The sequence below is a fragment of the Buteo buteo genome, chromosome 18 (assembly GCF_964188355.1).
Source record: "Buteo buteo chromosome 18, bButBut1.hap1.1, whole genome shotgun sequence".
In the NCBI taxonomy this organism is placed as follows: Eukaryota; Metazoa; Chordata; class Aves; order Accipitriformes; family Accipitridae; genus Buteo; species Buteo buteo.
In genome coordinates this window covers 19032977-19046151 of record NC_134188.1, presented here as the reverse complement: position 1 = coordinate 19046151, position 13175 = coordinate 19032977, and the positions used below count along the sequence as shown (strand labels likewise).

Sequence of the window (13175 nt, the reverse complement as noted above, 5' to 3'; positions counted from 1 at the left end):
AACTCTCAACTTCAGTTTTCTCCATTATATTTGCTGATGCTCTTCAGCAGCTTTTACCAATTCACAAAAAAATTCTTTCATTACTATCTTAAAACTAAGAAATCAAATGCAACTTATTCTTTAAAAACTAAAGTACTGCTTAAATTATTCTTTTCTGTTGTATTCCTTTACTTCTTCATGGATTTGCTGCCACCATTCAGATGAAAACTGTTTTCTCTATACTTCTTTTTTTAATTCTTCCAACAACTCCAGCAAGCACAATTTAATTTTAGTGCCTGTGACAGATGCACACAAGCCTCCCTTAACCGAAGGAGCAGCAGTTTGGTACAGACTCCAAAGGAGGTAAAGGTCTGAGCCGTAGGTGGGCCAAGAACTCCTCTAGGAGACCCCTGAAGGAGCAGAGCGACACAGTGAAAGTTGTGGGTACAAAGAGTCTGGTGCCTACCTCTCCCATTGTATGCAATTTGACTACGAGCCAACCACTTTATCCCATAAATATGGCAGCCGAAGTGAGCCTTCTTTGAGCTCTCCCTGCTAGGCAGCGTGGCTGCATGGCAGTGATCTCCAGCAACGAGATCTTTTACCAAGGACAGATCGCTGGATGAGCCCAATTCGAGTTCTCCCTGGACAGCAACTGCTGCACACCAGGCAACTCTCCCCTTAAGCAGGGAAGCCTCTCCATGTTAAGAGATATTAGTCATTTAGCTTAAATAAGTTTTAAATAGAATTAATCACTTAGTTATAACGTTGTGTGATTTAATATGCTGTTTGCTTAGCTTTACTTACCTAGCACGAGTAGCTAGGTTTGCTGAAGCCTTAGGTCACAAGCTGTAAACTTTCACTTAGATTTACTGAACATGTACCTACTTAGTCAAAACAGGGGTCTCCAGAGCCAGCGTAAATCATGAGATAAGGAGGCTTCAAGGCTACAACCGCCAACAGCACCTGCAACTCAACAAGATGATGAACGGCCCGTCTGGAGACAGTGAAGGAATCCAATAAGGAGTCAGAAGGTGTCCAGCCGGAATCACTACTGGACCAAAGGGTGTGTGGAAGGTGCGTGAAGAGAGTGTGAAGAGTGCGTGAGGGGCAGGTGAATAGTCTGTAAGGGTATAATTGCCCAGGGATTTTTTTGCTTGGGCTAGTCCCTCCCCAGAGGCACCCTGCTGGAGCTGACCCTGCTGCTGTACCACTCTATTAAATTATTTCTTTTTATAAGACTCGATGCCTGAGAGTCTGTTTCAGGAAACCGAGGGTTCGAACTTCGGAGTGAACTAACACCGGATGCCTGGACAGAGCAGTAAGTGGTTGATAGCATGCTAAACTTTGAAATCCCAACTAAGTGATATAAAGGATTGATTGTGCACACATAATTCCCTTAGCCATAAACCATTGACCACGTCTGGGACTAAGATTGGATCTGGCCACACCTAGACTCCTCTCTGAGGAGTTTAGAAAGGAAGGGGGTACTTTCTGAACCTCATAACTCAACCGGAGGTTTTCCTTACCCTTTGAATCTCTTAGCCATAAACCGTTGACCAGGTCTGAGATGAAGTTTGATCTAGCCACACCTAAGCTCCATCAGGAGTTTAGAATACAAGGGGGTCCATTCTGAACCTTGTGAGTCAACAGGAGGGTGTCCCTTACCTTTTTGCATCTCCGATCTCCGTGCAAATCATCCTAAATCAATTCTAACTCGATTTTCCTTTGTATGTTTCTCCCATGTAGTAGAGTAATAGAATGAACCTTGCCATTGAACTCTGTTAAGTTGCACTTTACAGATTCTTTAAGGATGCTAAATCTCATCTGCGACAGTGCTTTTCTGGCAGAAAACATGAGTAAGCCTTTGCTAGACAGTAAGTGAGAAATTTACATTTACATTGTACTAGAAGCTTATATTCTTGCCCCATCCTGATTTTTTTTAACCACAATTTTCACTGAGATACATCAATAGAAGTGAATATGTTTGATGCTATTTAGCACCAATATCGACTAAAGCTTGGCAGTTGAAGCTGATGATCTCCAGACATCCTCTCAATCTCCATGTGCTCAACATATTTTGAAGCTGTTAACACAGGAGAATTAAATGTTTAGGCTCAACAAAACCTCTCCAAACTCTTCCCTACTATGATCTCAGTGCCAGGTAAGCAGGGAAGAGTAAAAAAACTTTCATGATATAATGGCAGCTTATTCCAAGCAATGCACTAAACAGGACTCATTTGGGTAGAAGGTTTTTTCTTGTTCTCCCAGACAAATCGGTCTCTCAAAAGATAAAAGTAAAACTTACACTGTTCTATGTAAAGATATTAACAAAGCTTTCCAAAATTCAGCCAGGATGGTCCAGCTGCTTCAGAAGCAAACTGAAAAGCTTCACACTCAAATGGTTAATCCCAATGTGCAGCAGCCACAACCCCATCATGTAACAGGCTCAGCTAAGGGCTGAACCACGGGCGCACTGCCCAGCCTTTATCCAAGCAGATGCGGCAACCACAGATCCAAACTATTTTTGTGATGTGTTTTAAAGATATAATGTTTAAAGTATTTACCGTGATTTTATAAAAATTCCACCCTGACAAATATTTCAAAGTACTGAAATTACCTGACATTCAAATACCACAAACGCTACGTAAAATCTGTGAGAAAAATAAACAAAAAGCATTTACACTTTGACTAAAAATGCATATGCAACAGTAACAGAACCTACTGGAACTAGAAGGATGTGGTTGTACTATCTCAGCACGATCAGATAGATTTTTCCTGTCCTCTTACGTCTTACACGGAGCGTCTCTAACTATTACGATGAGCTGAACTGACCCACCAAACATCAAAGCTGGCAAGTCATCAGGCAGAGGCTGCAATGCAGCTAGCTGCCGGAGAACCTCAGGCACGTACGCGGAGGACTCCTGTAGTGACGAACTTCCAAGCACAACCTGAGGGCAGCCAGTGAGTATCCACAAAACACTGTACCTCCATATCTGTTCTCACTGCTTTCCAAATCCTGTAGAGGCACTCCTCCAATTCCTTCTGTTTGTGTGTGTTCCTAAGTTCTAACTTTGCTCCCCCCAGTGATGCTTAGTCAGCTTTCAATCATATTTCTGCCTAGCTATCTTCAAGACCAGCTCCCACCTGCTTTCAACAACTACCAAACCCAGTCTCCAGCTCTAGTCTGGACTTTCAACACAAGTCTAGCTCATCCCTCCAGTCAGTGCACAAGGTGCTCATCTAGTTTGTACAACCGCTTAGTGTTATGATTTATGAAGTATGGTGTGACCTTCCAACTTGCTACACCATACACTGTGAAATCCAAGCAAAGATGAAGAGATCTGTGTCTCTTGCAAATGAAATGAAGTGTTCAGTATCAAATGAAGTGGGAACTCCTCCTCTGCCTCCTTTTTCTTAAAATTCAGAAGTATCTGACTTGCGGTTTTACCCATGCAATACTAAGATGCTATTGTAACACTATAATAAATTGGAAGAAGGGGTAAAAGCAGTAGGAAACAAGGTCTGTCTAGTTATTTGCACTCAATATTTCTGTGTTCAAAAAGTACAAACAAGGTGCTATAACCAAAGGAAAAGCATGCTTTTGTCAGTCTAGCATTCTTCCAGCAAAAATACTCCTTAGTATTTGCTTTTACCTTGAATAATAGCACGTCAGAGTCTTGAAAAACCCGCTAAGAACAGATGTGAAATTTCAGACAGCTACTGCGAACATTGTTCTTACATCTATTTGTAACTTCCTTTCCAGTATGGTAAAAAACAATCTTTTGAACAGCTTTAGCTACCAATCCTGTCTAGAAAAAGAGTCCAGGTGACCTCACTGCTCCTTGGGAACGGCTCAGTGAGCCAAGACTGACCTACTCCCACAGCAACAACCACTCAGCCCAGACACACACTTCCCGATGGCTGGGTACGCTCCTCCCCTGCCCCAACCTTGAAGGCTTGGCTCAGACTGGTGACATTAGGGGTCAAGCGTATTTTCCATAGCATGCTTCAGGTAAGGTCTCTTTTGTGAAACAATAACGGAGAAAGCAGAACATGCAAATCTAAAAATGCAAAATATACTTGCGATCATCCTCCTGCAATGCTAAGTGCCCAAAAGTGAGCAAGTTAATAATGAATAACCCTAAGCAATGCATATGTTTTTTTGGATGCATGTTACATCTCCAGTCATTTGTCAAGTCCTTACCTAAAAACAAACCTTACCAGACCAAAAAAAAAAAAAAAATTCCAAACACTCCAAGGTTTGCTTTTTCCCAGCAAAGTTTCTGATATACTGCAATGATAAAACAATGACCTCATCTTTGAGTAATGCAAAAGCCCCAAAAACTAGTAATAACCAATTTTTCAAGACTTCTCTTAAAAAGCTAATGCGTTATTAGCAACACAGCTGAAGTTTCTCTTTTCAGAGAATTATTTTCAAGCAAGTAGAGCCCCTTTAATCAGTGTATGACCTCTGAGTGGTCCAGACATTACAACATATTCTGTCGCTGATACCAAAACCATTTCATTTTTAAAACTCAATTTAAAAGGTTTTGGATTTTTTCTCTCTATCAAAGACACGCTTTCTGAATCATTTTAGGAACAATGTTCTGCCCTTAGTGAAAGTGAAGCATTATTTAAATCAATTCTGTTTATAACCAGTGCTTCAATGAAAAATGACAAAGAGAAGATGAGTGTAAGCATGGGAGCTTACACACACAATTGCTGGTGAAAACTTATTATAGATACTGCATGTATACAATTTGTAGAAACCACTTCAAAAAAACCTGAAATGACAACTAGGATAAATACAACATATCACACAACAGCCTGTCAAATATCAAACATTTAAGAGCAAACTTTTCATTTTACTTTTCTGTGCCTCACAGCAAACAATTTAATACTCTCAAATATCCCAGCAACACCTGTAATGCTTCAGCACGTCCATTCTAGAGATCTGCATCACAGATAAGTTTCACTGGCACAAACCAGGTTCAATTTTACTACACACATTTTTTTCAAAGCATTCACTTTATACTGCATCATTTTAAAGTATTTAATTATCCCTTCAGAAAAGAAAGACCATTAGCTGCTGGTTTATAATGAAAAAAAAAGAAATATGAAAAAAATCACAATGAAAAATTGCATGAAAACAAGAAGAAGAAGAAAGAATGTGTGTCAACATATCTCTGGGAAAAAGGGACCACAATTCATGCTGGATTAGATTCTTCCTGTACCAATTCATGCAACTGTAGTTAATTATACCCAACAGGCAACTGCTCCATTTTCAAGTCCTGCTCACAAGGTACCCCACCTCTGATTTGCTTTCATTTCTTTTCAGCTTTCACAGACTCCTCTTTCAGATTGTAAAGCTAATTTTCTTGCTTTTTCTACTTCCTTTTCTTGGAGACTGTTCCCCAGTTTTGCCTTCCCAGAATACTCAGTAATTGCAAGCTCAATAATAAAACTGAGTAAAAAAAACAAAAAACTGTGGCTGAATATCATGGAGTCATCTATAATTTTACCAAGTCAAACAGGGAAATGTGCTTTTAAACCTATTCACCCCAGGGTCTCCTCGTCAGACACATCTCCGAAAACATCTTTCACCTATAAACTCTTGAAATCTTTAGCAGTAAACAACAGTTTGTATCTACAAGAATTTTAGCTTTTAAAATCTATTGTGGTATCATTATCAGGGCATGTTATAGGGGGCACACAAAGGGCAACAGAGAATGAGTGGAAGTTAAAGGGCCACATGACACCAAGATACGGTTAAGACTGGTTTACTGGGGTCCTGAAGAAACACTAAAAAGCATTTTGAAGCTTGAAGCATTTTGATCTAGATGTCTCTCAGGTATTACAAGAGCTATTCATCTATCCTCAACCTTTAAACCTTAACAGGATCGTGATGCACTGTGAACACTTGAAGCAGAACACAGACTACATGGTGCTTCAGGAGATTTGCATTTCATTATTCAAGAAAGCTTTTCACATTTTTTTTTTAATTTCACGTAGCAGATGTATTTTCAGAGCAGCAAGTTATTAGGTCAATGGTACTTCCCTTTGCTTACTGCAGTAATTAGATTCCATCAACATTCAACTGTTTCTCTCAACAGGCTTGACCTTAAGATGGATGTTCAAGTTCTCTTTGACAACAAGCAATTATTAGCTGCCATCCAGCACATTAGCATTAACCAAGAGAACAGAACCAGCAAAAACTATTCTCTTTCATCAATACTTTCCCTCCAAAAAAACAAAGTTTAGCGTTTTTTGCTTGTTTGGCGGTTTTGATTCTTTTTAAGGTAAACAGCTCGTTTCAGTACAAATAGTCAAGTCAAGAATCCAGCTTTGTACTAGAAACAATTTTTTATAACATCTTTAAGAAAAGATGCTACAAAAAATGTTATTCAGCACTTTAGAAGTGAGCTGTAAAGACAAACCTAAACTTCTTAGTTCATTATCTTCAGGAATACTGATTCCTAGATGAGACCATGCTCACCATTCGATGAGTACTGCTGATTCCTACTAGTATCTACGAAATCTAGACTAGCTGTGAGAAAAGCAGGGACACAGTAAGAGGGCTGGAAAGAGTAGGGGACAAACAAGAAAAACAATAGGAATAACAAGCAGTGAGGGCAGAGATACAAAACTACTTTGGAGCATTATCACCTAAAGTAAGTGGCCCTGCACGAACACTGTGACTAGGCAACCCTGTCTACCAGTGCTGTTTTATAGCTACAGAGCAGCACACCTTAGGCTTAATCCTCAGACGGACAAAACAGAAAAAGGATTTCTCCAGGAGCAGCATGTACTGCAGATCGCATAGAGAAATGCTGATATGAAACTGCAACGTGTGTCTATTAATTAAAAACTTTTATTCTAAGAAAATTATTTTCAAGTTGGGACCTTTAGAGTATTATTGGCAGAAAATATGGTTGTCAAATAATTGGTCACACCTACTAAAAAAAGCATGGTTAAAATACAAATACAACAGTAGATTCACTTGCTCATGAAAGTCAAAACATACTGAATCATTGAAATAAAATTTCAGGTTTGCTAGCCTCTGGAAAAATAAATAACAAAACATGTATTTAAATACGCAGGCCCCAACAACATGTAACAGGAAGGGTTTTTTATGGATGTTCTGCACATACTTACAGGTTGAGCAGACTAACAGTGCTCTCGCCACAAGCTCACTGAGTAACTTCCACTTCTGCTCCACTTTGGAGGTGACAGCTGGAATAAGAATCTCCGCAGGGACGTAGTACTGAATTGAATAGGTCACAAAAATCCCAAAGGAGTACAGAATTTTTACAGATTGATACAACCTGTTGAAAACATTTACACATGTTCATGTAAGTTGCAAACTCTTCATAAAAAAAATTAGCTTGCTAATGGCACTAAAGCAATATCTATAGATATATATAAAAAATACATTTTCCCCCCCAGCAAACAAGAAGATAACATCATCTCCTTGCAATTTATAACTGCCTATGAAATTGCAGAAGATAAGCTGACTACCAAAATACAAACCAAAACAAAAAAAACCAAACCAGTATCATGCAATTATAAATGAATAAACTTAAAGAGGAACAGGTTAAACAGCCAGCAGTTATCTGGGAAAAGAAAATTCCAAATTCACATCAAATATCATCTGTACATTGATAAACCTTTCACAGTGGCAGTAAACATTAGACATTTTAAAGACTAATGCCAATATCCTCCAGATTTCTGCATATTCACAAAGTGTTCCTAAAAAGATTTTTCACACTGGGAAGAGGGCATCTCAGGACACTTTATTTATTAAAATTGCAAGAAGTACCTTCTAAGGCTAGAAAACATCCATAACCAAATTTGCTTGTGGTCCACACTCTCCTCTTCAAAACCGCTAGGTACAAACCAGCACTAAATTACTGTGCCATGTCATAGTATTTCATAGGGTTCAGAGCAACACAAAGGAGTACTAAGCTCTACAGTTCCAAATTGTACCAACCTTATGCCAGTGGTGGATTGGCAGGACACATTACTAAGAAAAAGAAACTGGAAAAAGAATGTATGCACGTGTAGAATAGAGTTCATTCTGATGCAGGAATGTCTTTCCTAACATACAGGACTAGAGCTGCTGTAACTAGACAAACATTTAAAGGGTCAAGATATTTTTTATTTAAGAGACTGTATTTTATTGAAAAGTTACTTTAGGATGGTTTTAAATTCTGTGCCACAGATAAGCTGCTGTCTTGTACCACTCCCAAGAATTCAGTTACATAAAAAGCAAAATTATCTCTACATAGACGGGTAAAAGGCACAAGCCACATTTTAAGAAAAGGGAAGAAATTCTATTCTTATTAATCTCTTTCCATTGTAGTGTTATTCCACCTTGCATGTCATCAAAGTATAGATAAAAATGTTCAGAAAATGCAACATAGTGGACAGTTTCTTTATAACAATATAAAACTCAGCTACATTTAACTTCTTTCTGCCTAAATTGGTTCAAAATACTCTTTATTATTCCAAAAATATTAATTAATTTCAGATCACCCAGCTTTAATTCTTTTTTTCAGAACTGTGCAGAAAAAGGAAACCCTATCCTGTGAGTAAAGGAAAAGATTATTAGTATTTATCAGAAAAAAAATGACATATCAAAGGTGATGACAAAAAAAAAATCAAGGAACAAAGTTCACATCTACCCTCACATAAACTATATCTCAGTAAGAAATATAATAAAAGTGGCTGTGAGGCTCAGGTATAAAATAAGGAAAATATTTTAAAAAAAAAATAATAATGCCTGAATGGATTGACAGCTTAACTTCAATATAATTTTGCATGGACTTGTGCATCTTGCCTTTTTACATATGTTAGAAAATAATCCATATATTGGCACTGTCTTGCCAAATTTTAGGTAACAAATACCTTTTTTCCCCAAGTTAGTTAAGGTTTTTTAGATATCATCCTCATGCTCTTATCTCACTTATCTTAATGCAGCAAAACCCATTGCTATATGGCTGTAGCACTATTGTTTCTTCCTACATCTCCAGCTTTTTGTAAACAAAATGTCTGCAGATCTACTCCAAGAGAAGGTCTCAGAGAAATTTGTTTGAGAATTTCCATGAAGTTCTCAAAAGCTAGAGTAAATCTTCCAAAAAATTTGAAGTGTGGACACTTTTACCACTTTTACTTGTGGCTGAATAAACAAGAAACAGAGTATTATCCATGCCACTCACAGTTTTAAGTTTAGATGCATTCTTAATCCATGCTGCATAAACAACAAATATTTGTCATAGGTCTGCTTACAGACAACTGACAGAAGTTACGAGCCTCTTGGTATGATTTGGTTTCTAAGAATGCAACTAAGAACATGATCAGAGCTTTGGGGTAAAGTTTTGGTTAATTTGCCATGCGATGTTGTATATTCACAAATGAAAAAGAAAATATTTCTCAGAAACAACCTCTGATAACAGAAGATGATGCTAAGCAGACCAAAGCACTGAATACTTTTTTTGCTTCAGTTCTCAAAAAGAGGTTCAACTGCAACCAGAAAGCAAAGGCAATTTGTAACAGTAAGAAAAGAAAAAACAGCTGCAAGAGTAGGCAAAGAGCAAATGGGACCCTTGTCTCTGTATCTTCCAAAGCCTGGTGGAGATCACTCAAAGTCTTCTCTCTTTGAGTATCATAGCCTGTATCTGTATTAGTAAATAAAATCAGGCCAGGACTGCTTTTGGCCACTTGTCCTAAGGCCGACTGGTTTGGGTTGGAAGGGACCTTAAAGATCATCATCAGTCCAACCCCAATGCCGTGAGCAGGGACACCTTCCACTAGACCAGGTTGCTCACAGCCCCATCCAACCTGGCCTTGAACACTGCCAGGGATGGGGCATCAACCTGTTCCAGTGCCTCACCACCCTCACAGTGAAGAACTTCTTCCTTGCATCTAATCTAAACCTACCTGCTTTCAGTTTAAAGCCATCACCCCTTGTCCTATCACTACGTGCCCTTGTAAAAGTCCCTCTCTGGCTTTCCTGCAGGCCCCCTTTAGGTACTGGCAGGCTGCTATAAGGTCTCCCCAGAGCCTTCTCTTCTCCAGGCTGAACAACCCCAAGTCTCTCAGCCTGTCTTCACAGGGGAGGTGCTCCAGCCCCCTGATCAGCTTTGTGGCCTCCTCTGGACTTGCTTGAGCAGGTCTATGTCTTTCTTACACTGGGAGCTCCAGAGCTGAATGCAGTACTCCAGGTGGGGTCTCACAAGAGTGGAATAAAGGGGAAGAATCACCCCCTTGACCTGCTGGCCACGCTTCTTTTGATTCAGCCCAGGATATAGTTGGCTTTCTGAGCTGCAAGCGCACATTGCCCGGTCATGTTGAGCTTCCTGTCAACCAACACCCCCAAGTCCTTCTCCTCAGGGCTGCTCTCGATCCACTCATCGCCCAGCCTGTATTTGTGCTTGGGATTGCCCCGACTCATGTGCAGGACCTTGCACTTGGCCTTGTTGAACTTCATGAGGTTCACACAGGCCCACCTCTCAAGCCTGTCAAGGTCCCTCTGGGTGGAATCCCCTCCCTCCAGCTTAGATGAATTTTAGCTGGTTAACAAAAAGAAAACCTGACCAGCTACCCCAATTAGCCTCTAATCCTCAGGCTTCAGATCATCCCAAAACTTTATAAAATTTTTAATCCTCAATTTAGGTTTTTTTATTTTAAAAAGAGATTCAAAAACAGGATTCAAAGCTTTAATTACACAGTAGTTCAAAGCATCTCCATTACACTATTTTTCTAACTCTACAAGGATTCAAATTTTTCAAATTAGGAAACAACTTCTATATTGTTAAAGTGATTTTACTAGTACTTTAGTATTATATCCCAATCAGATAAAGATGGGTCCTTAGGCTACCTTTTAAAAGATTTCTAAATCATTCATACATCCTAGAAGAAATTAACAAAAGTCTGCCTCCCTTCAATCTACATTTTAGACTTTGTTGTACCTCTTTTAAGGGGAAAAAATTGGGAACCAGTGTAACGAAATTTGTATATCAATACAGCTAGGGCAAATATGGCATTAGTTATGCTAAGCTTCCACTTGAACTACTACCATGTAACCTCTTGCTGAACTTGGAATATGCTATAATATTATGTATGGTAATTAATCTTTGGGATTCATGGCAAATGAGTTGTTGCACAAAGACTATCACATATAACTTATTGAAGAATAGACAGCAGGAAGAACCTTTGGCCTCAAAAACATGAGGTTCTAACCAAGGACAAAGAAGAATTTTTTTTTTTTTGGTTATGAGGGTGGTGAGGCACTGGAACAGGTTGCCCAGAGAGGTTGTGGCTGCCCCATCCCTGGCAGTGTTCAAGGTCAGGTTGGATGGGGCTTTGAGCAACCTGGTCTAGTGGAAGGTGTCCCTGCCATGGCAGGGGGGTTGGAACTAGATGATCTTTAAAGGTCTCTTCCATAAGACCCCAACCAAGGGGCACTACTAAAGTACTAAAGCAGAATTTCCCCATATTTATATTTGCAGATGTCACAGGACTTGGTTTGAACTGATGATCAAGAAACAATTTAATTTTTTACTATAAATATATGCTAGTTTAGGCAAAAAAGGTCCCTCCTTGGCTTCAGTCAGGAGGCACCCTCGTGATCGCAAATAAATCAGGTAAACTATACTCTGTGCCTGTGTGTTCTCAGTCAGCAACAAACTGAGTAAAGATTCATAACACTAGGTACTCTGCAAACTTCTGAGGATACGAAAAACAATTAAGATATTCCAAGATATTGAAACTAGAACTGCAACAAATCCCTTCTCCAAAAGCTCCAATCTAGCAGAACGTTCTTAGAATATAAGCAGTCCTCTATTTAAATTAAACTTAAGGACTTAACTGGTCTAGGTCCTGTGTATGCCTTCTGGTCAATTCATCTGCAAGAACATCAAATAAAACTCAGAAAGCAATAGAATTTTAATTTTCTTTGTCCAGAAAGGTTTATTTTTAAGACAGGGATTGTCCAGCTAGAATTAAACACATAAGCCAAGTCTCACTGCTCAGCTACATTCCAGGCTCTTTTGCATGACCACTTGCTTATAAAAGCTTGTGTGCTCCTTGCATGTCTCTAGTTCAATCCAGATACTTACTGGCTTTTTACATAAGGACCAAATAACAAAATATTGTCATATGGTTCACTGGAAATTTGTTTTGCTAGCACAGTTAATTGCATACATTTGCTCATCAGTACTGTATCAGGTAGACCCACAGTACTGCACAGCAATAGCATCATCATATGTCACAACAGCACACACCACTGAGCTGCTTCTCCTTCTAATTTTGTTTGATGCTCTGGGGTACTATCCAGGGTAAGATGAAAATAGATAACTTTACCTCTACATATGTGCCCTGAGCAGCTTTGAGGTTATTAAACTTATAATGCCAGTTCTCCACCTTATAGAACACCAGTTTCCATCTCTTTTATTATCTCTTTCTTTGCATTAGGTCTCTAAAGCCATCAGGATAACTATCATCTTATCATCACATCTGCACTGTAGCCAAGAGCTATTTGAAAACTCTTATTTGAACAGCCGTATTAGACAGCAGGGTGGCAGAATAAAGCAGAATATTACAGCATAATAAAGTTCATCCTGTTACTTGCATGAACACAATAAAAAGCAACAGAGTAAGAGAGCAACCTTACCTTATATTCCACATCCCTCTCCCAGGCAAAAATAAACCCAGATCTACCATTTAAAACGAAGTTTTCACTAATCATATCAGCAATGAACAATACCATGCAATATTACCAATATAAGTATTTTCCCTTCCAGATGCATCACATAGACAGAAATAGATACAGAAAGACTTCTACTTCTTTTAACGTATGTTATGTCCAATGAAAGAACACAACTAAATTTGTATCATGAACAACATGCCCCAAAAACCAGAACCACAAGAAAAAATAGAAAAAAGTGCCACAAAACAGGCAAAAAACTGGGCCCCAAATCTCTGTTTTTACAGTAATAGTACAAAAACAAAACAAGCAAAAAAGCAACAACAGAGACATGAAAATGCTAGCAACAGAAAAAAAAAAAATCATCCTTCAAGACAAATTTTATTATCATTTCATGTATTTATCATCAGGATCAGTCAGGCAATTAAACAAAACTTTTTAAGAATATTAAAAATGCATAGCTCACACTGACTCCAAGGAATGAAAA

The 13175-nt window shown here is 38.8% G+C and overlaps 1 protein-coding gene across 1 annotated transcript in view; it reads right to left on the bottom strand.

Moving 5' to 3' along the window:
- The window catches only part of SLC36A4 (solute carrier family 36 member 4), a 119760-nt gene that overhangs the window by 54596 nt on the left and 51989 nt on the right, over nucleotides 1-13175 (bottom strand). Inside the window, exon 10 of the mRNA XM_075050108.1 lies at nucleotides 7138-7307. Within this exon, the coding sequence (XP_074906209.1) occupies nucleotides 7138-7307 (170 nt within the window). The remainder of the gene's footprint in view (nucleotides 1-7137; nucleotides 7308-13175) is intronic.